At 49.0% G+C, this 24578-nt stretch overlaps 1 protein-coding gene across 5 annotated transcripts in view; it reads right to left on the bottom strand.

The window, feature by feature from the left end:
• The window catches only part of CDHR2 (cadherin related family member 2), a 36872-nt gene extending 20011 nt beyond the window's left edge, over positions 1–16861 (bottom strand). For 4 of the 5 annotated variants that reach the window (XR_003792871.1, XR_003792872.1, XM_029219170.1 and 1 more), the window contains exons 1-5: positions 16784–16861; positions 5874–5940; positions 5568–5639; positions 1972–2111; positions 1807–1860 (exon numbers count right to left, since the gene is read on the bottom strand). Coding sequence is in view for 3 of the 5 variants with exons in the window: in XM_029219170.1 (XP_029075003.1) it covers positions 1807–1860; positions 1972–2111; positions 5568–5639; positions 5874–5925 (318 nt within the window). In the remaining 2 variants the exon portion in view is untranslated. Of the gene's footprint in view, positions 1–1806; positions 1861–1971; positions 2112–5567; positions 5640–5873; positions 5941–15562; positions 15639–16783 lie in introns of those variants that run through there. The other variant, XM_029219171.1, reaches the window with a different exon arrangement.
• Between the last annotated feature and the right edge of the window lie 7717 nt (positions 16862–24578).

Genomic DNA, 24578 nt, shown 5'->3' with positions numbered 1-24578 from the left:
GTACAACAAAGTGAATCAGCCATATGAAGACATATATCCCCATATCCCCTCTCTCTTGAGCCTCCCTCCCACCCTCCCTACCCCACCCCTCTAGGTCGTCGCAACGCACCGAGCTGATCTCTCTGTGCTATGCAGCAGCTTCCCACTAGGTATCTATGTCACATTTGGTAATGTATATATGTGGATGCTACTCTCACTTTGCCCCAGCTTCCCCCTCTCCCCTCTGTGTTTATCTGATACCATTTCAAAGGCCAGAAAAGTTGCAAGTATGGTACAAAGAATTCCTGATACTCTTCATCCAGATTTACCCCTTATTTAGTTTTTCTTCTCCACAGACTTACTGAACCATTTGGAGAGTATGTTGTGGAAATCATTAAAAAAAAAATCTAAAATGTCCTATTACAAGAATGTTCCTTTTAGCTTTGTTAGCCATAGCGTAAAGCTGTGAACAACCTAAGTGTTGAGGAGACGAGCTAAGCACCATGGAGCTTATAGTCCCCACACTGGGCTATAGACATACAGGAAACAGGAGACTCATGTGCAGACACAGAAGGGACTCCAAAGCCGATTGTTGTTTTCTGGCTGCACCCCGTGGCATGCGGAACGTCCCTGACCAGGGATCGAATCCGGGCTCCCTGTAGCAGAAGCACAGAGTCTTAACCACTGGACCACCAGGGAAGTCTTCCAAAGCTGATTGTGGAGTCATCAAGGCAGTTCAAGACCATATATGCAGTAGGATCCCACTTGGATTTCAGAAAATGCACCCAAAACTACCATCTCTCTTCCGTGGATGCATATATGCACGTCAGTATTTAGCGACGGATAGAAAAGAACACGGTGATGGCAGACACTTCAGGTGGGAGTGGGCTGGGAAGGGTTGCCCAAGGGGACTTGAGCTCTATCTGCACTTTTAAAACTGTTTACAAAGAGAAAATATTTATGAATATCCAAGTCATTAAAATGATTTTTTTAATGGATAGGGTTTGGGGAATAGGTTATAAAGACAAAACCCCCAACTTTCACAGACACAAGACACAGCTGTATAAGTGTGTTATTGAGAAACATGAACACTGAGACCAACCCATCAGCCAAAGGGGTTGAAAGTGATGACCTCAGTGGAGAGAGGGTAGGGAGGTATTTGGCACTTGTTTTTTTATTAATAAGTATATTAATACAAGTTAATAATGTAATTGGGACTTCCCTGGTGGTCCAGTGGTAAAGAATCTGCCTTACAATGCAGGGGACACGGGTTCAATCCCTGGTCAGGGAACTAAGATCCCGCATGCCACGGGGCAACTAAGCCCATGCGCCACAACTACTGAGCTCGCACCTCGACTAGAGCCCGCCTGCTGCAAACTACAGCGCACATGTGCTCTGTAACCCATGTGCCACAACTAGAGAGAAGCCCACACGTCGCAACGAATAGCTCGCGTGCCTCAGTGAAGATCCTGCGTGCTGCAACTAACACCCAACACAGTCAAAAGTAAATAAAATAAATAAAAAATAGTACATAAATCTTTTAAAAAATAATAATGTAATTAATGATATACAATAGATATACAAAATACACAAAAGATAAACCATATATTTGTATAAATTAATATAAATTATAATAAATACTAAAATCTTGGTTAATACTGTATGACGAAAAATGGAGAAGTATAACTTCAATAAAAATAAACATTCAATTCATTTTTTGTTAGCTGGGGCTCTCTCTGCTTATTTGCGGTGGGCAATTAGCGGTGGGCCCTCAGTCCCCTGCTCTCTAATCCCTGGACCTCCCTTCCCTCCCCACTTCTGACTCACTGGATTATTGTGACCGTCGCTCACAGAGATGTTGATGGGAAACCAGTAGAGTGTCTGCAGTGGGCAGAGAGAAGGGAAACAAGGTAAGCCCTGTTCGGGTGCCCACCAGAGCCCTCCCTACCTCCCCAATCCCGCACGAGGCCTTCTCAGATTGCTTCCCTTTACCTCATAGTCCAGAAGGTTGGCCAGCTTCACTTCCCCAGTATTCGGGGTGACACTGAAGAAGTAGGCATAGGAGCCACTAATCCTATAGGTCAGAGGATCATTGTCCGGGTCCTGAGCTATCAGCCAGAAGACCTCAGTACCTGCAGACGGGACAGGGAATGCACAGGGTCCACGGCCACCTAGTTCAATGCTGGCCTGGCCAAGCTGCCCACGAGGCCCACAAGAATGTCAAACTTCTTTTAAAATTAGAAGGGCCAAGACATGGAAACAACCTAAATGTCTATCAATGGATGAATGGGTAAAGAAGATGTGGTATACATGTACAATGGAATATTTTCAGCCTTAAAAAAAGAATGAAATATTTCCATTTGTGACAACATGGATGGACCTAGAGGGAGTTCTGCTAAGAGAAATAAGTCAAAGGAAAACAAATACTGTATGATCTCACTTACATGTGAGATCTAAAAACAAAAAACCAAGATCATAGATACAGAGAAGATTGGTGGTTGCCAGAGGTGGGGTGCGGGGGACTGAGAAATGGGTGAAGAGTGTCAAAAGGTACACATATCCAGTTATAAAATAAATAAGTCCTGGGGATGTAATGTACAGCATGGTGACTAGAGTTAACAATACTGTATTGGGTATTTGAAAATTATTCAGAGATTAGGTCTTAAAAGCTCTCATCCCAAGGGAAAAAAAAAGCCATCTGTAACTATGTGTGGTAACATATGTTAAATAGACTTACTGTGGTGATCATTTTGAAATATATACAAATATATCATTATGTTGTACACCTGAAACTAATATAATATTGTATGTCAATTATACCTCATTTTTTCAAACGGTAAAAAAAAAAAATCAAAAGGAATAAATGATTATAATCTAGCCCTCAGGATATTTGTCTTTATGCCAATGCAGTATATTAAAGTATATTTTTAATGTATTTTTCTGGAGGGAGAGGCCTACAAAAACAGAAGTGCCAGAACAGTGACATGGTGGTGGGGCCCAGCACCCAGCCCGAGACTCTCAGAGAACCAGCGTGCCCCCACCCTTGCCCACGACAGCCTTGCAGGGACAGTCTGGGCAGCACATCTGGAGTCTGCTCTTCTTTGACCAAATAGTTCTGGCTCCTCCAGAAACTCCTTAGAAAGCTTGGTCCCTTCCCACCCAGGCCCCCTCCTCCAGGAAGACCATCGGGCTAGAAAGCTGTTAGTATCTACAGTATGTTTCCTCTGTTGTGAGACACACTGTCAATTTAATGACTGCTGGGGTGGGGAGTCACTCTGTGTTAACTGACTATCTCAAATATAAGACACATCCTGATTCAAAAATGTCAAAATGTAAACTGATATGGCCCTTATACCCATACCCATGGGAAGTGAGTGGGGATGTGTAAATCCTTCTCTGTAAACATGTGTTCATGGACACAGAAAGAAGGATCAGGGAGAAAAAGCTTTTTTAAAAGTCTGCCTGAAAAAGAATTAACTGTAACAAATAAATCAATAAGAGCTACAGAAATAAAAGACATATATTAGGTGTCTGTCTTTAAACTCAAATCTGACGTATTTTAAAACGTCTGCCTGACAAAACTAAACTATTATACAGTGTGAGTGTCAAGAAAACAGGTCTTCTGCAGGAGAGAAAGGACAGGGAGTGACTAGAAGGGCAGAGAGGGGGTCGGTGTGCTTCCATGTATATATATTATACCTCAAAATAAAAGGTCTAAACAACATTTTTTAAAAACCTGACTGAAAATGCTTTCTCATCCCAAGAGAGCCATGCAATTCATCTCAGAAAGGAAGAAATTGCTCTTCGGATTAAGAAAGCCCAGAGAGGGGCCCTGTGGTTATCAAAGAAAAGACTCTCATTTGGTCTGCCTGAGATCAGACTTGATGTTAAAGGGTCACCCAAGAGAATGGAGATCTTGAGGACATTTGGGTTACATATGTTTGTAACATTTGTTTGGAGGTGTGTGTGTGTGTTTATCCACGACCAAACAGCTATGAAAATATACATAAAATATCATTAACGTGTATATACTACTTCTCTGTTGTATTCACAGATATCAAATAGTTTGACCTCAGCCCAGTCCTCCAGGGAGGATTGTGCCAACTCAGAATGTAATGAGGCTATCACCTCCCTCATCCTGGGATCTAAACCTTTATTAATATAACCCTTAGTAGATTTTGCTGTCCTGGCAACCACATGCAAATGGATGTGGCTTTCGTGGCTCTGAAGCCCATCGCCCAACCTTTCTTCGTGTACCTAGACCTGGGTTTCTGGATTCCAAGGCAGACTTTGGATTTCACCTTTGATGCAGTCTCTTGCTTCATCTAGTAGATTTAGATATTTGGGGACCCAATTCTGACACTGCAACAAAGACTGTAAATTGTCCCCCAGTATTCACAGCCCCCTTTCTCTCAGACTAATAGAACCCCAGATTTTGAGCTGTGCACATGGCTAAATAAATAAAGACCTCATTTCTCCAGTTCCTTTGCAGCTAGGGCATGTGGCTAAGTTCTGGCTAATGAGATGTGAGCAGAAGTAACATGTGTAAAACCTGAAGCCCTGTCCCTAGGAGAAAGAAATGGGCCCTCTTGGCGCTTTCTTGCCCCCAGCTCTCACTGGAATAGGGCGTGACATGAGCCATCTAGGACCATGTGGATGAGGGCCAGGCCCTAAGGGAGGCAGAACCTGGAAATGGAAGGAGGGTCCCTGATGCCAGAAGCATAGGGCACGGAACAGCCTGATGGAACAGAGCCTCTGACAGCCCTGGGCTCACTGCTCTAGATGACTATGTAAGAGAATAGGAAACTTTGACCTTGTTTACAGCTCTGTTATTTGGGGTCTGTTATGTGCAGCTGACCCTGTATCCCAATGAATACAGTCATCTATCATTTCAGCTTCTTCAACCCCCATCCTGCCTGCTGGGAATTTGGCATCCAGTCCCTGTGGCTTCATCCAAAACAATGTTTCATGAACATCATTCACTCCTGTACACTACCAAGATCATTACCACATCCACGTCTCATTGTTTATGACCCTCCTTTTAACTGACTTACTGTTTCATGTAAATACATTTATTTTAAAAGCAAACTAGATGGCTACTGGACGTAGAAAACTCATCTCACTCGCCATAGAGGGAAGGTAACTCTACAAACGAAGACAGCAAAAGTATCAATTTCTGGTGAGATGTGTGCATGAAAGGCTCTGAGCCTAAAGCCTGCTCTCTTTCTGTCTGAAAAAAAAAAATAGCAGAGGAGGAAGAGAGCTGAGCAAGTGAGAGAGGTAGAAGAGAAATAATGGTACCAAATGGATACTTTCTCCCTTGGGAAATCAGAAAGACTGAAAGAGATGGGAAATGGGAGGAATGTTCTCTTGGGGTGAGTCTTGATTATTTGGTGCTGTGTGAGGGCCCTCGACCCAAAAGCTGCAAAGGAGAAAACAAACTTCTGGAACAAACTTCCTTCAGGCCACCTTTGCCCCATGACAAGCCGTGGAGCTGTAGGGATGGCGAGCAAGCCCACAGGGGAGCCCCTGGGGCCCTCTTGTGGGTAAGCGTTTGGTGCAGTCTGGGCACAGGGACAGTTACTCACCCACTGGTAGGTCCTCGGGCAGGTTCACTAACGACATGTTGGACAGGAATTTTGGGGCCACGTTGGCTGACACTGTAGGGACACAGAGTGTTGGAACATCTGGACACCTCCATAAAGACTGACCCCCATCTGCCCCTGTGGGAGCCCACACCAGTCCCACTGGCCAACTTTCAGTCCAGCTCACCGGCACAGGACTGGATTCCTCTCCAGGCCTCCCCAGAGCAGCCAAGCCCGGGGCTGGGCCATAGGGTTCTGCTGAGGATCCCCAGGTTAGTGTTGCCCTGGTGGGGGAGGGGAGGTACCCACCAGACACCATGAGGGCAGGAAGCAAGAGGCAGGACAGCCACGGCCACACCATCACGTCTGGAGGGTCCTGGGGGAAGAGGCATCAGGGGAGGGGCACATGAACCCAGGCCTCCCTCCTCTGGTGGACCCTGATCAGTCGGGTCTGAACCCGGCCAACTCACCTCCATCACACAAAAAAAATTCTGCCCATTTGCCAGATGTTCCAGGGGATAGGGAGCTGGGAGGCATGGCAGGGAGGGGCAGGGTAGCTGAGCCTGATCTAGAGCCCCAGCCTGAGACTGACCCTGAACTTGGCCCCAGGGTTCAGTGCCCACTGTGTAGCAGGCACGGATCCAAGTATATTACGTGCATAATCTCTTTATTCTTACAACTAGGTGGCTGCTAAGGGGCTTGCCTGAGGCCACACAGAGAGTCAATGGCAAGCCCATGCTCTGAAAACAGGTCTTTTGAACTCCAGAATTCATTCCCTCAACCACTGCACTAACCTGCCTGTTTAGAGTCCAAGCTAATAGCATCCTTCAAAATCAGGGGCCTGGAGAGGGACTATGACTTGTCCAGGACCATCCAGAGCCTCTGTGGGGGGGGGGCTCGGTCCTTTGTCCCACTTGCTGACACAATTAATAGCTGCCTTTGCATCCTTTCTCAAAGTGTACTCCATGGAACCCCAGCCCTGTAAGATGTCCCATAACAGAAGGGTTCCCTGGTCAAGTCAGTTTGGGAAGGGCTTTGTGCTCCACTTGCTGCTTGACAGCTGGGCAGGAACGCTTGGAAAACCTTGCCCTGCCCAGTCTTCTTGGTCATCTTACATTGCAAGCTATCCTTCATCTGGGAAAAGAGGGACTTTGATTCACTGTCATCAAGAGATACCTGAACCCCCAAGGCTCTTTCATCCCAAAAGACAATTGTTACCAAAGCAAGAGGGAGAGCAGGATACATTTCGCAAATGCTTCTTGCTCTCTGTCAAGAAAATGTGTTGCGTGCTTGCATGTACATAATCATTCCATAAGACAGGATTTTTATTACATACTCTTTTGTACCTTTTGGATTTCGTGCTAAGTGAATATATTAACTTTTCCAAAGATAAGTTAAAGCTATAAAGCACACAAAGGAACACAGCTGCTGCTAAGCACCCTCACTGGGTCCTGGGCAGCTCCCACTCCTGCCCCAGTGCGGCTGAGACAAGCACTGTTTTCCAGAGGAGCCCGGCTCCAAAGCTACGGGAGAGCCAAGAAGGAGGGACCCTCACCCACGGTAGACTCCATATGACAGGCCCTCCAAGGGGGATGCGGAATGGCTTCCAGAGCTGAACCTTGACCGTGAAACACATCAGAAACCACAACTCCTCTCCCTCCCACCACCTACCCCTCCTCCTGTGTTCCTGCCTCAGGGATCACCCATTTCCCCCATCACCCTTGACTCCCCCTCTCCCGAATGTCCCACATCCAATCCAGTCCCTGAACCTCTTACACTTCTCTCCATCCTGCAACAGGCTTCCTCTCTCCCCGGCTCAGCCCTCCTCACGGTCTCCTTCCCTTCCGTCTCTAATCAAGTCCTCTCAACCAAAATTATCCTTCCTCACTCCCTCTAATCACCTTTCTCCCCTGCTCCAAACTTTTCAGTGACTCCCCATTGCCAAACTGCATACAAAGGCTTCGAACAGACCATCCGGCCCTGCTTCCCTCCCTCACACCTCCCACATCCACAGACCCACTCCGTTTTCCCTCATTTTGCATATGCAGTTCCCTCTTTCTGGAATGCCTTTCCCTGCCTTGCTAACTGATGAGCAGCCCCAAGGTCATCTTCTGTCCAGACACTCCTTCAGTGTTCCCACAGGAGGAGTTGACTCCTGCGCTGGCCTAGAGACCTCACCAGACGCTGCTCAGATCCTAGCCTAAGCTCTGTAGCTCTCAGGGCCCATTATCTCTTTGCAGATCAGCCTCTCCCTCCAGACCAGGAGAGATGTGAAGGCAAGGTCCAGGTCTGATTCATCTCTGTGACCCCAGGACAGAGCCCAGGGCTGAGCCCAGGGCAAGCTCAGGGGGCATTTCAGAAATGAATAAATAAGTGTGCCAGTGAATCACTGTAACCCCAGAGGCCTGACGTGGAAAGCCTGAGAGATGGGACAGGGTGCAAGGGGTAAACATACGGGCTAGAGAGCCTGAGGGTCAATCCAATGTAATCTTGGGCAAGTAACTTAACCTCTCTAGGCCTCAGTTCCGCCATCTGTGAATTGGGAATAATAACAGCACCTACACTACAGGGTCTGTGTGAGGCTTACACAGTGCCTGGCTCAAAGTATGTTAGCAAAAATATGTCAGCAACTATTATTATGGAGGAGATAAAAGTCTGTCTTCTGCCCCCCTCATCATTGGGAGCCCCATATTCTGCCCTGGCCAGCCTTGGTCACCTCACAGGCCCCTCTCGGTCAATGTCCCCTAGATAGCCAGAGGGACACTGGCACCAATCTGGCCACGATCCTCTGGGCTTGGCTTGCCTCCACCTGTCCTGAAGTTCCAGCTTTAGTCTTCCCCCTTTAACTCAGAGTTGTCTTTGCCCAACTTTGCCCAGATCTACTGGGGTATCAAGAGGGTTGGTCATTTTAAATATCTGTTGGCATTTCCTGAGCACCTACTCTGTGCTGAGTACCCTTATTTATCCATTCATTCCCCTAACAAATACTTATTGGGTGTCCTTGATCCACTATGTGCCAGACCTTGTTCCCAGCACTGGGGAGATACAACAGTAGGTATAACAGTCAAGGTGCTGCCTTCACCAAATTTATGCTTAGTGAATAAGACAGACCCTAAACAAGCAAGGAAAGTACTGTCTAATTGTTTACTGCATTAAGTGCTATGAAGGAAGAGAATGTGGGCATTGAGAGAGCACAGTAAAGGGACACTACTTTAGGCAGTCTGGCAGATAAAGTGGGCTGCAGACTTTTTAAGACTCCTCTCAGCAAGACGTGAGAATTGCTCCCCTTCAATCTGGTGCATTCATCATGTTTTTATTTTCTGTATTTTATGATGCTTTGACATTTTGGGGGCTTTGCTGGTCTGGGAAAGGCTGCCCCTCTCAGGGCTAGCTAATTCTTAGAGATAACAAGTGATTTGTCTGCAAACACTCCTCTCATGTATAAACCAACCAAATCAAAGCCTGTATTCCCAGCTGCCACCTTTATCAACTCTCACACACCAAACCAATATTCCTGCTGCCTCAAATCTCCCCAGCATCAGGTACTGGATGACTAAGCGTGACTCCTATAACCTGCCAAAATTAGTCAAACTATCCAATCCTAAGCCTGCTCAGCTGCTTAACCTGTAGCTTCCTTCCCACCTTCCTTCCCATGGAAAATGCAGTAAGGGCTCTGGGCCCTGCTTTCCCCTCGCTTCTTCTGCCTCCTGACCAAACCTGGTGCTTCCCCATGTGGCCCTGCATGGAGTGGCATGCCCCCTCCTCTAGGGAACTGTGAGTAATAAAATCTTCCTTCAATGGCTTTAGCCTCTCCAGGTCATCACTACGTCATCTGCATAAGTTAAAAATCCTGGGGAATTCCCTGGCAGTCCAGTGGTTAGGACTCTGCACTTTCGCTGCCGAGGCCCTGGGTTCAATCCCTTGCTGGGGAACTAAGATCCCACAAGCTGTGCAACGTGGCCAAATACAAAAAAACACAAAAATGTACAATGGAGAAAAGATGGTCTCTTCAATGACTGGTGCTGGGAAAATTGGACAGCTATATGTAAATATTAAATTAGAAAAATTTATCATACCATATACAAAAATAAACTCAAAATGGATTAAAGACCTAAATGTAAGACAGGTAAACCATAAACCTCCTAGTAGAAAACATAGGCACAACACTTTTTGACAAAAATTGTTGCAATATTTTTTTGATCTGCCTCCTAAATCAAAGGAATTAAAAGCAAAACTTAAAAAAAGGGACCTAATTAAACTTAAAAGCTTTTGCACAGCAAAGGAAACCATCAACAAAACGAAAAGACAACCTACCAAGTAGGAGAAAATATTTGCAAATGATGCAACTGACAAGGGCTCAGTATCCAAAATACATAAACAGTTCATATAACTCAACATCAATAAAAACAAACAACCTGATTAAGAAATGGGCAGAAGATGTGAATAGATATTTTTCCAAAGAAGACATACAGATGGCCAACAGGCACATGAAAAGATGCTTGATGTTGAGCATCATCAGAGAAATGCAAATTAAAGCCACAATGAGATATCACCTCACACCTGTCAGAACGGCTATCATCAAAAAGGACAGAAATAACAAATGTTGATGAGGATGTGGAGAAAAGGGAACCCTTGTACACTGTTGGTGGGAATGTAAATTGGTACAGCCACTAAGAAAACAACATGGAGGTTTCTCAAAAAATTAAAAATAGAACTACCATATGACCCAGCAATTCCACTCCCATGTATGTATCTGGAAAAAAATGAACACTAATTCAAAAACATAAATGCACCCCAATGTTCATAGCAGCATCATTTACAATTGCCTAGATATGGAAGCAACCTAAGTGTCCACCACACACACACATACATACAGTAGAATACTACTTAGCCATAAAAAGGAATAAAAATTTGCCACTTGCAACAACATGGGTGGACCTAGAGGGTATTATACTAAGTGAAATAAGTCATACTGTATCATATCATTTATATGCAGAATCTAAAAAATAAAACTAACTAGTGAATATCACAAAAAAGAAACAGACACAGATATAGAGAACAAACTAGTGGTTACCAGTGGGAACAGGGAAGAAAGGGGCAAGGTAGGGGTAGGGGATGAAGTACAAACTACTGGGTATAAAATAAATAAGCTAAAAAGATACATTGTACAACACAGGGAATACAGCCAACATTTTATAATAACTAGAAGTGGATTGTAACCTTTAAAGATTGTGAATCACTATTTGTACACCTGAAACTTATATAATATTGTACAGCAACCATACCTCAATAAAAATAAATAAATAAAAATCCCACAGGTTTTACAATTAAGGCATCTGGGCAGGCCCTGTGAGCGAGCACTGTTATAGGGTCCTTCCAGGTTGTACGGACAATACAAGAGATGGCCCCGGGTCAGGTAAGAACCAGGTGTGTTCCAGGAATTGAAAGAGGGGCTGTGTGGCTGGAGCACAGGGACAGAGGGGAGAGGGGTGGGAGATGAGCCTGGAGAAGTAGGCTGGGGCCAGATCATGCTGGGCCCTGTAAGACATGGTGAGGATGGTTTGTTTTATTCTAAGAAAAACAGAAGGTCATTTCAGGGTTTTGAGCAGGGGAGCGACAGGGATTCATTTACTTTTCTTAAAGATCTTTCCAGCTGCTGTGTGCCAGTGGGCTGAAATGGTGGCAGCAGGGCTGGAGAGAAGAGGCGAGAGTAGAGATATATTTTGGAGGCCGGATGTTTGGAATTCACATAATTTAATCTCCTTTTGCAGACAGGGAAACTGGGGCTCAGACGGATCCGCTAAGGATCTCACAGCTAGAAATGAGTGGGATTCAAACACAGTTCTCCAAGCTCAAGGCCCTGGTCTCTCCCATGCACAGAGGGAAGGGTGCAGCCCCACCTTCCACCAGGACTCCAGCAGGGGAGGAAAAACCCAGTTCAGCTGTGGACTCAAAATCTTTAAAACATGCGCCCTCTTTGACCCAGTAATCTAACTAACCTAAAATAAAGAAACTTTTTGCAGGAAGTTGCTCATCACAAGCGATTATTTCTGACCTTGGAAAATGGAAGTAACCTAAACATGAGACACAAGCAAATGCTTAAGAAAAATGTGGCCGAGCCCTTGGCAGAACGTGTGGCAGCCATTCAACATTGTGGTGATGAACAGTAAGAGCTGCCACGTAAGGAACAGCTACGACGTGCCAGACCCTGGCCCGGGTGCTATGTAACACTCACAAGAGCACTTAAGGGTGAAAGCCATTATACCCACTTTACACCTGGGGAAACTAAAGCTCAGAGAGGTGAAGAGCCTTGCTTGAGTTTACAGAGATGAGAAGCTGCAGAGCTGCGCTGGGCAATTCACTGCCCTTCCCTGAGCCTATTTCCTCATCTGTAGAATGGGAATGATACCTCCAATAAGTGATAAGTTGGGGGCGTAGGGGGGGAGGCGGCGAATGAGAATAGAATGTGCCAGCTCAGTGCCTGGCACACAGTAGGTGCTCAGCAAATGCAAATCCCTTCCTTGTGCATCTTGTGGGGCCATCTTCACTTTATGACTGCTACTCCCAGTGCGGTCACCACAGAAACCTCTCCCGTCTCTCCCCTGTGCCCACGATCCTGCCCATGCCCTGAGATTGAGTGTAGAGGTCAAGAACAGGGCAGGGCTGTGTGTGGATGACACCAAGGACTGTATTTCTGGGTCATCACCTGCAGTGGGACTCTAGCCAGTGCCCCTGGGGAAGCGGCTGTGAAAACTATTGGCTTGCCAAGGTCTCCAAAGATGATAGCTGAGGACAGCCCACACGCTGGACAGCAGGGCTACGCTCAGCCAGGTTGGGAAGTGCAGATGGACCCGCTTCCTGGGAGGAATTAATAAGCCCTCAGGGGCTTCCCTGGTGGCGCAGTGGTTGAGAGTCTGCCTGCCGATGCAGGGGACGCGGGTTTGTGCCCCGGTCCGGGAAGATCCCGCATGCCGTGGAGCGTCTGGGCCTGTGAGCCGTAGTCGCTAGGCCTGCGCGTCCGGAGCCTGTGCTCCGCAACGGGAGAGGTCACATCAGTGAGAGGCCCACGTACCACAAAAAAAAAAAAAAAAAGCCCTCAGTCCTCAGAATCACGTGTGCTGAGCCACAGTCCTCAGTGAGACGACGACTGTGCTGTGGGGATGGCGATGCCATGAGAGGTGCTGGCGCGATGGAGTTGGGGTTCAGAGAGAGCAGTTTGGTTAGGGGGAGGTATGGCAGAGGGCATGGAAGTGGTGATGGCGGTGGGGATGAGGTGGGGGTGGACGCAACAGTGATGATCGTGATGATGCGGGTGGGGATGAGATGGAGCTGGTGGTGCTGATGGTTGTGGGGCGGAGATGATGATGGTGGTGGTGGGCTGATAGTGGAGATGCAGATGGAGCTGGGCTCCGGTGATGCTGATAGACTGCTGGCATCCACTGTGTGAGCAAAATCCGGGACACTTAACACTGGCCGGATGCAGCTAGCCCTGGCACCCCCTTGGGGTGTGATCTTGGACCTAACACCCTCACCTCTTTTGCTCCCTCGCTTCCCCTCCTTTAGAGGCTTCCCCTCCTAGCAGCCATAGGACTATTGGACACTTAAGTGTGCAGCTTCAGGTATGCCAGCCGTGCTCCTCACCAAGTCAAAGTGCTGTAGGAAAGACAGGAGACTCCTGTCCTGGGATCCAGTCCCCAGGGGAAGGGAGCAGGCACGATGGCCGAGTGCTGTGGCTGGAACTTTGCACCCATTACCACTGATTCCTCAGCACACTGTGGTCCTGGATGGAAAGGGACGTGACCCAATGGGTAATGGGATCAGAACTCAGAGCAGGATGTCTGTGCTCTCTCTTGCCAGGCTTCTGGTTTTCTCTTCCCCTTTGGCCAGACTCTCCCACAGGCCGTGCAGAGCCCCCAGGGTCGAGATGGGGGCAGAACAGCCTTAAACACAGGCTTCATTCTGCAGGGTCCCTGAGGCCTCCGCCTCCAGGCCCCCTTCCCCCACCCAGCTCTACCCATCACTCATCAAAGTTTCCTCTGACTCCCCCCTGCCATTCTCATGGGGCCTCAAGAAGCCTGTGACCCTTACTCAGAGCAGCATGATGACCTTTGATGTTCTGTGTGAGGCACACGGAGTCTTTTACTTGCGTCAAGCCCTCACCATCCCCCGGGAAGGAAGAGAGGGCTGAGTCCCAGGGAAGCTCAGGCTCCTGTTCAACACGCCACGCCCAGGGCAGAGCCTGGACGCCAACCTGCTGCCTCCCGGTCCAGCGCTCTTTCTCACTGCCTCGCCCCAGCCCTGGGTTTCACGCAATCTTGCCTCCTCCTTGTCACAAAAACTTTTATAAATGCACACTAATTTGATCATAATGAGGCCAAAGTTCTACAGTCAGAGCATCATCCTCTGGATTCAGTCACCTGAGAAAAATGCACAGAGTCTGTGTGAGCTGGGGAAGGCTCAGGCTGAACCTGCCCCACCAGTGAGTCTGCCCACGTCACCAGGCTCGGCCACTCCCAAGCTCAAACCTCCGCCATGGCTCCCACTGGCTGCGGAAGCCACTTCCTGTCCCTCTGCTTGGCAAGCTAGGGCCTCACAGCTGCTGGGTCTCTTCCCACACAAGCCGTTCTTCTCCTCCTGTGGCCCATGGGCATTGAATGCTCCTGTTCTCAGTACACAGCCTGTTTTCCTGCCTCCAGACATTTGCATAAGTCCTCCCCTCTGCCCAGAACACCTTCCCTAGTCTTCTGCATATGTGCAAATTCTCTCTATCCTCCAAGGCCAGGTCAGGTGTGGAGCCAAATTCAGGCGTTGGTGGCCCCTCCACTGGCCCCTAAGCTCGTGGCACGCCAGCAGGGGCAAGGGACAGAGTGAGCACCAATGAACAAGAAGTGAATGGAGTAAAATAGATAACCAGCAAGGACCTAATGTATAGCACAGGGAACTATACTCAATATTTTGTAATAACCTATAAGGGAAAAAAATCTGAAAAAAGAATATATGTATAACTGAATCACTTTGCTGTACACCTGAAACTAACAACATTGAAAATACTATTAAATAGAAGAAGAAGAAGAAGAAGGAGAAGGAGGAGAAGAGAAGAGGAGGGGAGGGGGAGGGAGAGGGGGAGGAGAATTGAATGGAGTTGCCCATGGACTATACTGGGGAAGGGACCTGACAGGGCCCAGGCCAGTCCCTTCCCCAGGGCTCCTTCGTGCCAGGCAGCCCTAGGCCGAGGCATGGGAGTGAAGGAGGCATGGCTTTCTCCAGACCCCAGTCCCTGCACAGCTGAGCCCTGGGGCTCTGCTTTGCTCCTCTCTGGCTCTCAGTTTGTCTCCTGAAAAATGAGACTACCTACATTCTAGAAATTACAGCTTCTTTTCCCCCAAGCCCCGTCCCCAAAGCTCTCTCTGCACTTCCCCTTTCCCAGCCCTCAAAAAGTGCTTGGGAAAGGGTCAAAAAGGATGCAGAGGGCTTCCCCTGGTGGCGCAGTGGTTGAGAGTCCGCCTGCCGATGCAGGGGACGCGGGTTCGTGCCCCGGTCCAGGAAGATCCCACATGCTGCGGAGCGGCTGGGCCCGTGAGCCATGGCCGCTGAGCCTGCGCGTCCAGAGCCCGTGCTCCGCAACAGGAGAGGCCACAACAGTGAAAGGCCCGCGTACCGCAAAACAAAAACAAAACAAAACAAAACAAAAAGGATGCAGAGGTGAATTAGAGTGGCTCTGGCCCCCACCCCATGAGACATGCAGGCCCTTGGGCCTGTCCCTTTGGGAGGGGCATACCCACCCCCTGCGACAGCCACAGCTCTCAACAGCCCACAGCTCCAAGACTTTCTAGAATTCGGAGGCACTGGGAGTGTGGACCCTAGGACTGCTCAGGGCCTCCAGGAGGGTCAGAGAGGGAGGTGGCCCTCCTCACCCATGGGGCCCCTGCAGGCAGGCTCAGCCACCAGCCACTCCACCACTTCCAACTGACCACAAACTCTCATTTCTGCTTTCTCACCTTCTTGTTTACTTTTCACAGTTGTTTCCCAGCTGTAGGAATTATTATTCTGGGGTCCAGGTGAAGAAACTGAGGCTCAGAGAAGCTCAGAGAGGGATGGCCCAGAGGAAGGGGCAGAGTGTTAGACCCAGACTGGCTCCCAAGCCAGGAGCCCCTGGGCCAGCCTCGATCTGGGCTCCACTTGATGCCACCAGGGCCCTGGGGCCCCTCCAGTCCCATCCCCAGGCTGCTTCCCTGGTAAACAGACATGGAGTCAAATGATCCGGAGTTTGGATTGCCACATTTCACTTACCCCAGGCAAGGCCTTATCCTCCTGGCCTCAGTTTCCCCCCCCCCCCCCGCCCCCGCCTGAGAATAGGATGTGGATAAGAACCAGAGTCCACACACTGGTCACAGCCTGTTTCCCTAAGTCGGATCTCAGTGTCCCCAGGCCCCTGCTTTTGTGCCTGGTGCCCCAACTCAGCAGTCCCTGCCTCAGGGAAGAGGCCCAGGCTCGGCTCAGCTCTCAGCCAAGTCTCCACCTGGTACCCCAGGGCAAAGAGATGTGTCGGGGCCTGGGAATGTGCCAGAGCTGGGGGCCACCTGTAGTGAGTCCCAACTAGACACTTCCGAGTCTGGGCCGAGGAGGCACCGGACTTCATTACCGACCACAGGCCAAACTGCTCTGGGGCTCTCCAGCGTCTTTCCTGCACTATTACCGTCCCCATTCTACAGATGAGGAAACTGAGGCCCAGAAGAGTTATGGAGCCCACCCAAAGTCAGGATGGAGCTGGGATCTGAACCCAAGCACCTGGAGTTGGAGCCCAGTCCTTTCTCTTTGAGCTCTGGAGCCCCTGGCTCAGCCACCCTGTCTTCCCCACTTCAGGCTTCCCGTGAAAGGGGCTGGGGCATGTGAATTCATTTTTCTAGGGCACCTGCCTCCCTCTGTCCTGAGAAGAAACCTCATTGGATCCAAATCGCCCAAGGCCTTAGAAGGAAGGGAGCCATCGGAACCTTGAGAATAGGTATTACTAGCCTCACGCTGCAAGAGACACTGAGGCCTTGCGGCCAGGCTGGGACTCACTCCAGGTCTGCTCAGTGCTTGCTCCCTCCTCCCAGCGCTCCCACCCAGCTGCGGGGGAGACCCCCAGAGCACGCCATGGCCCCAACCGCCCCACTCGGTCCCTACCCCTGGCCGGGAGACCCCGCGGCCCTGCTGCAGAGGAGCTGTGCCCTCCCTACCTGTGCCCCAGAAGGGGCCCCGGAGGAAGACGATGGGCCCTGCGGCACAGGTGGGCACCTTCTGGGGCCTGCGGTGGTGCGGCCAGCAGACTTTGACACCACCTCCGCCTCTCCTGAGCAATCATTAACCCTGAGAGAGACCACACCTCCTGGGATGGGAAGGACTCCTCAGGAGGCCCGGAGCACAGATGAGGAGAGGGTAGGAGGGCAGGATCAAGGTGACAGTCCCTGTGCTCCCAGGCCTGGGGGCCTAGGTCACAGGAGCCAGGGTCTGGCAGAACCGAGCCCAGATAATGTGGGAACCAGGCCCAGCCCTGGGGCAGGCGGGAGGCAGGGAGGGTGAGCCCTCCATCCCCTCCTTGCTACAAGAGTCTTCCGTGGCAGAGGACCTGTGAGGAAGGTGAGAAAGGCAATAGGTCAGGGAAGGGAACTAGTAAAATAGCGTAATAATCAAACACGAGGTCTTCACTGAGGAGTGAAGGCAACTTTGATTGTTCCCCTCCTTTGAGGCCCTCAGAGGGTATCTACCCCCCCACACCAGGAGCTCATCCACCCTCAGACTGGCTTTAAATATCTTCCCAGAACCCACGGCCTCCCAGCAGAGGCCGAACCCCCAACTCCTCCTCCAGTCTCAGGCCCAACCATCCCCGTGTTGACACAGGAGAAAGGGGATCTCAAGCTCTTGGGGCTGGGAGGCCTGGGGAAGTCACCGCCCCTCTCTGAGCCATGCTGCCTGTGTCTGGACCATGGGGCGCTGGGTCCTCCCACACCAGGGGCAAGTGAGGGTGGCCAGGGAGACACCCAGCCCAGGATGGGCACTCAGTGAGCCCTCAAACAACCAAAAGAGATTGTGAGATGCAAATACACTCTCAGCTCCAGGGAAGTCCTAGGGGAGGATGTCCTTGTGCCTCCTGAGTGGAGTTGGGATCAGCATTTACTGAGCACCTATGGTGTGCTTTACATCATGGTCTCTGTGATGTCTGACATTGCCCAGGAGAGGCAGGTTCCATTATAACCATGCCTACGCTACAGAGAAGTGTCATGGGGCTCAGAGAGGGGAAGTGGCCGTAAGCCAGGAACCAACTCTGACCGCAGCACCAAGGCCCTGCAATGAGGGAAGAGTCCTCCTCGCTCACCTCAGCCCTCCCCATTTCTCCTCACCCAGTGGGGCCTCCTCCACACTTACCCCTGCCCACCCCCTGTTCTGGCCACCTAGCAGCTCTCCTCGCTTCCCTGGTAACAACACCCAGTTTTCCTTTGGGGAACTTCCTCACCCCTCCTTCTCCTTACCCCATGGGGTGCATGTGATGAGGCCTGACCAGCCTGACACAGCATCCCCCTGGCCAGAGCTGTTGGTTTGAGTTTGGGTATGTGCCCCAAAGCTGGGTCAGTTATAACCAGTGAGACTCAAATAAAGGACTTTTGTTGGAACTGCTGAGAATGAGAACCTCGTTGCTCCCCGCTGGGATGTCCAAGCTGTGAGAAAGCGACTTCCAACAGCTGTCTGTCTTACTACCATGAGGGAAAGATCTACAGAGAAATAATCCAAGACTGAGTAAAGCAGAGCTGAGAAATGGAGACACGTGGACTTCTGAAGACTTTGTGTGAGCCCCTAGATGTAGCCATGCCTGAAGCCATCACCACCAGACTCTTCCATTATTGAAACAATACATTCTTTTTTTTGCTAGGTCTGGTTGAATTAGTCTGTCCTGACTACAATGCCCCTCAGGCAGGAAGTTCCCCATCCCTATACCGCCCCACCCAGATGCTAAGGATGGGGCACAGAGTTAGGGTAAGAGAGGCCAGAGTTTGAACTTGGCTTGGCCATCTCCCTGTTAAGCCTCCTGGAGTCCCCACTTCTCCCTGTAGCATGATATTGGACATCTTCATTCATAACTTAGAGAAAATAATATTCCTTACTTCACAGGATTCTTGTGAGGATAAAACCAGATCACTGAGATACTGTTCCTGGCACGGGACTGGCACATAGCAAGGACCCCACCCACCAATTGTTTGAGCTCCCAGGGCATTGAATCCATAGCTTGCTCAGGACACATGCCCACTGTCTTGTCATCATCCTGGGTGGCCCTCTCCTCATGGCAGGTGCCACATCTGACTTACACTCAATAGATATGTATCAGGTAGTTACAATATGCCAGGCACTTTAAAAGAATGTTTGTTTCCTAAACCTCCAATTTTAAAACAGATTATCAAAATATATATGCTGCATGTATACCCGTGTTCATAGCAGCGTTATTCACAATAGCTAAAATGTGGAAGCAACCCAAATGTCCACTGACGGATGGATGAGCGAAATGTGGTCTATACGCACAATGGAATATTAGTCAGCCTTAAAAAGGAAGGGAATTTTGACACATGCTACAAATGCTACAAATGAACCTCGTTACGCTAAGTGAAACAAGCCAGTCACAAAAAGACAAAAATTGATTCCACTTATGGGAGCTACTTAGAGTAGTCAAAATTATAGATAGAAAGGAAAATGGTAGTTACCAGGGGCTGGGGGAGGGAGGAATGGGGAGTAATTGTTTAATGGATACAGACTTTCACTTTTGCAAGATGAAATAAGTTCTGGAGACAGATGGCAGTGATGTTTGCACAGCAATATGAGTGTACTTAATACCACTGAACTGTACATTTGAAAATGGTTAAGATGGTAAACTTTATGTTATATATTTTACCACAATTTTTAAAAATTGGAAAAATTATGTGCTACAACAAGCTTAAAAAGTGAAGAAACCTGGATGAAAGGAAAACAAATGAGAAAAATGAGGAAAATTTAGGTCTGAGTAGAGTCCATAAAATATTTAAATATTTACCTTGAAGTTCTGGATAAATGTCAGAGGTAGGCCATGAATTGGGTTCTGAGCTTCCCAGCAGGCAAGGCAAAGAGGGAAACAGGATCTGGGATCCATTAAGTTCAGCATCCATGCAACAGAGACCGGGGGTGGAAGAGAGAGAGAGGAATCGTGAACCAGGATCTGGGAGCTATGGTGCAATTCCTAATACCTAAGAAGTGTTTCCTCTTGTGTGTCTCCAAGGAAAGGATGCTGCAGGAGGTTGGATGGCACTTGACACGGCTATTATAACGTAGCTGTCAAGAGATCAGGTTCAGAGTCGGGGCTGGGTTCAATTGTAGTGAGGCAAGTTACAGAATCTCTCTAAGCCTCAATTTCCTCATCTGTAAATTATGGGTTATGTATGAAACCTACCTCAGAAGGTGGTGGTAAGGAAGAAATGAATTCATGCACTTAAAGTCCCGAGCACAGTGACTAACAGTGAAGGCTCATGGAATATTAGCTTTGTAGTGGTGTGGTGGGATCATTGGTGGCTTAATTGGTAGGCGGAGAGGTAGGCAACACTGCCCAAAGCTCCAGGCTCCAGGCCCACCGCAGACCAAGGGAGCTAGCCTGGTCTCTCTGCCCAGGACCAAGTAGGGCAGATCCCAACCTAAGGCCCTGCTATCCCTCCCTGCTCTGACCGCTGGGGCCAACAGCTCTGGATCACTGCTCCGACCCCAGCAGGGCATGTCCTGGCCTGCCCAGACCTTTGGCCAGTGTGTGGATGAGCCGGGTATGGCCAGATGGTGCCATAACCATCTCAAGGGGCACCTGTCTGCCTGCCACAAGGCGGCCTGAAAAGCTCACTGGGCTCTGGGCTGTGATGATCCAGGTCTGAGTCACAGATCCAGACCCAGAGTCAGCTTTGGGTACTGGCAGACAGCCAGGCACACAGTACGGCTAAGAGGTCAGAATGTGGACTCAGATGACCTGGGTCCTAATCATCTCCCTACCGCTTACCAGCTGGGGACTTGGGCAAGGGAGTTCATCTCCCTGACCCTCAAAATCCTCATCTGTAAAATGGGCACAACAGCAGAAACCAACTCATAGGTTTGTTGTAAAGATGAAGCCGGGGCTTCCCTGGTGGCGCAGCAGTTGAGAGTCTGCCTGCCGATGCAGGGGACGCGGGTTCGTGCCCCGGTCCGGGAAGACCCCACATGCCGCTGAGCGGCTGGGCCCGTGAGCCATGGCCGCTGAGCCTGCGCGTCCGGAGCCTGTGCTCCGCAACGGGAGAGGCCACAACAGTGAGAGGCCTGCGTACCGCAAAAAAAAAAAAAAAAAAAAAAAAAGATGAAGCAGGTAACATGGTAAAGCACCAGCACAGGGCAAGTGATAAAGAGGTGTGCACCTGAGGTAGCAATTCAGACACACATCAGGGATCCTTCATAGCCACTGTCTCAGGGGTGTGGTTTTTAAAAGTTTTGATCAGAAAAACTTCTCATTGCTTGTCTTTGCTGGCAACCTATTGTGTGCACTCACTATGTGCTCAGAAATTAATCAAGCTGAAATCAAGTCCTCACTTGCCCTCTGACCAGCTGTATGATGTCCAACAAGTCACTCACCTCAGCTGCCACTTCTTCATCAGCAACATGGAGGCGCCACCCCTCCCCCACAGCGTGCAGCTTCAGAGGTGACCTGGAGAGCCTGCGCTGAGTGTGGCTCTTTTCTGTGCATGTGTCTGATCCCTCCTCAACCTTCCAGTCATCCCTCCCTGTTGCACACAGCTTTGCAGAGTAAAAGTTTTTTCATCTCTCTGTCTTACAGCTGAGGGGCCAGCCCAAGAGGAGCCCCTTGGTGTCAGAGACTCACAACCTCCCACCTTAGAAAGAACTTGGGGACCCATAAGACCAACTCCTCACCTCCCCCCAGACCACTGAGCCCCTTCCCAGGGCACACAGTCCCTCTAAAGGACCACTTCCAAGGGGCTGTTCTGCCACGGCTTGCACACCTCCAGTGATGGGGAGCTCACCTCATCCCATGACCTCCACTCCGTGGCCACAACTGTATTTGTTTTATTGAGTTGAGAGCTGCCCGGCCACTTCCACGGGGCTGGACTTTCCGGAGCACCAGGCCCCACTTCCCCACTCTGCTCTGGAAAAACTCTCCCAGGGCCTTCCCTTGGGCCCTTCCCATCACTCCCCACCACCACCATCCCAGGCCCGCATTACGGCCAGGCAGACCTGGGTTCCCATTCCAGCTCTGTCCCTTCCTGGCTGTGTGCCCTAGGGCAAACCACTCTCCATTTCTGAGCCTCAGTTTCCACATCAGGAAAATAGGGGGAAGTGAAATAACATGTGCTTTTTTTCTGTCAGTCCAGTTCGTGGAGCTCTGAGATTGAACAGGCCTCTGAGCCCTCTAGGAATGCAACCTGGTGTCACACGGCCCTCCTGGGGTCCCCTGCCATTTCTGGGTCCACTCAGCAGACAGGGGCTTATTGCTCACCTTAGCCAGGCACTGTGCTTGGCGGTGGGCACTGGTGGGGTGGGGACCAGCATCCCTGCTCCCACTGAAGGACACTCTGTATGAGAGCAGAGTAGTCCAGGCCAAGAGGAAGGAAAGGGAAGCCCAGACAGAGGGAACAGTGTGTCCAAACCCCACTGTGGAAAGAACCGGGCCCTCGGGGGAACTGAAAGACCAAGGTGGCTGGAACTCAGGGGTCATTTGTTCAAAGGATTGGGTTTCAAAAACTTCTGTACATTCATACAATGAATTACTAGACAGCAAGTTAAAAAACAAACACAACAAAACTAAAACAAAAAACTTACCTGTGCTCATTGCAGTATTATTCACAATAGCCAAGACTTGAAAACAACCTAAGTGTCCAGCAATGGATGAATGGATAAAGAAACTGTGATATATATAATATATATATATATATATATACACATACACACACACACACACACACACACACACACATAATGGAATATTATTCAGCCATAAAAAATAAAGAAATCTTGCCATTTGTGACCATATGGATGGTCCTGGAGGGCATCTTGCTGAGTGAAATAAGCCAGATAAAGAAAGACAAGCACTGGATGATCTCACTTATGTGTAGACCTTTTTTTTTTTAAAGTCAGATACATAGAAACAGGTTGTAGAATGGTGTTTGCCAGGAGCTGTGGGCTGTGGGAAACTGGGAGGTGTTGCTCAAAAGATACAAACTTTCAGTTATAAGATGAGTAAGTTCTGGGGATCTAATGTACAGCAAGGTGACTATAGTTAACAGTACTGTATCTATCTTTTTTTCTTAAATAAATTTATTTATTTTTATTTATTTATTTTTGGCTGTGTTGGGTCTTCGTTGCTGCGCGCGGGCTTTCTCTAGTTGTGGCAAGCGGGGGGCACTCTTCGCCATGGTGCGCGGGCTTCTCATTGCGGTGGTCTCTCTTGTTGTGGAGCACCGGCTCTAGGCACACGGGCTTCAGTAGTTGTGGCACATGGGCTTAGTTGCTCCACGGCATGTGGGATCTTCATGGACCAGGGCTCAAACCCGTATCCCCTGCATTGTCAGGTGGATTCTCAACCTCTCTGCCACCGGGGAAACCCTGGATCTATCTTATACTTGAAAGTTGCTATGAGAGTAGACCTTTAATGTTCTCACCAAAACAACAACAAAATGGCAACTGTGTAGGTGAAGGATGTGTTAACTAACCTTATCTTGGGAAACATTTTGCAATATACACATGTATCGAATAATATTGTACACCTTAAACTTACACAATGTTATATGTCACTTAGATCTCAATAAAGCTGGGGGTAAAAAAAGGACAGACTACTGATACGCACCACAGGTTGGATCTCAAAAAACATGATGCAGAATGAAAGAAGGCAGTATTTATACAGTCAGCCATTCCATTGACATGAAATTCTAAACATGAAAAACAAATCTATAGTGATAGGAAACAGATCGATAGTTATGACCGGAGTAAATTGACTCGAAGTGGGTGACAGGAAACTTTCTGGAGTGATGGAAATTTTCTAGATCTTGATTGGATTTTAGTTATACAGAGGTATACATTTATGAAGAATGCACTAAGCTATACACGTAAGATTTGTTTATTTTACTGTAGAGTTACAAAGTATACCCTAATTTAGGCTTTAATGTAGTTCTGATTTAAAAAGAAAAACACAAACAAAAAAAACCCAAAAAACAAATAAACTCGTTTGTTTAAAGGATGAACCAGAGTGGGGTAGAAAGCAGGCTCTGAATGTCCCGCCTGAGCAGAAATCCTGAGCCCTGTTGCTTCCTAGCAAAATCCCTTAGCTGGCTATGTCTCGGTTTCAAATCTATAAAACAGGGACAATAATAATATTCCCTCACTGGGTTGCTGGATTTTATGGACCAACTAAGTTAATTCATTTTAAGCACTTAGAATATTGTTTGGCACGTGGGAAGAGCTCAACAAATGCAAGCTTTAAAAAATAAATTGGCCTCGAGGTAGCGGGTCTAAAACAGTCCTCTGCAGAGGTGCCAAGTCTTGGGCTCAGAAAAGGGGGCCTCCTGAGGGCAGCCTCTGAGAGGTGAGGACTTCGGGGACTACAACTCCCGGAAAGACCCAGCCGGAGCGGGGCGCGCTGGAAGTTGTAGTCCTTGCCGGCTAATTATACCCAAGGATGCAGGCAGCGGGGATCCCCTCTGGGACTGGGGATGCCTGGCCTGAGCAGGTATCAGCCACACTCTGGTCCAGGCTAGCTCTAGCCATGGGCATACGCATTCTCTTATCACTAGTCTCCCTACCGCCCAAAGGCGGTATCATCGCTCACATTTCACAAACGAAGAAACTGAAGCTCACAGAACGACACAAAGGGAGGAACCAAGAACTGCTGACCCCATAGTCTTTAATCTTTGTATATCGATCCTTGACACACACACACACACACACACACACACACACACACACACACACACCCCACACACAATTCCGAGGCTGAGG

The sequence above is a fragment of the Monodon monoceros genome, unplaced genomic scaffold (genome assembly GCF_005190385.1).
Source record: "Monodon monoceros isolate NGI ecotype Baffin Bay Population unplaced genomic scaffold, NGI_Narwhal_1 Super_Scaffold_12, whole genome shotgun sequence".
Taxonomy (NCBI): Eukaryota; Metazoa; Chordata; class Mammalia; order Artiodactyla; family Monodontidae; genus Monodon; species Monodon monoceros.
Note: the sequence above shows the minus strand (reverse complement) of the source record. Positions and strands in the feature narration are given on the sequence as shown.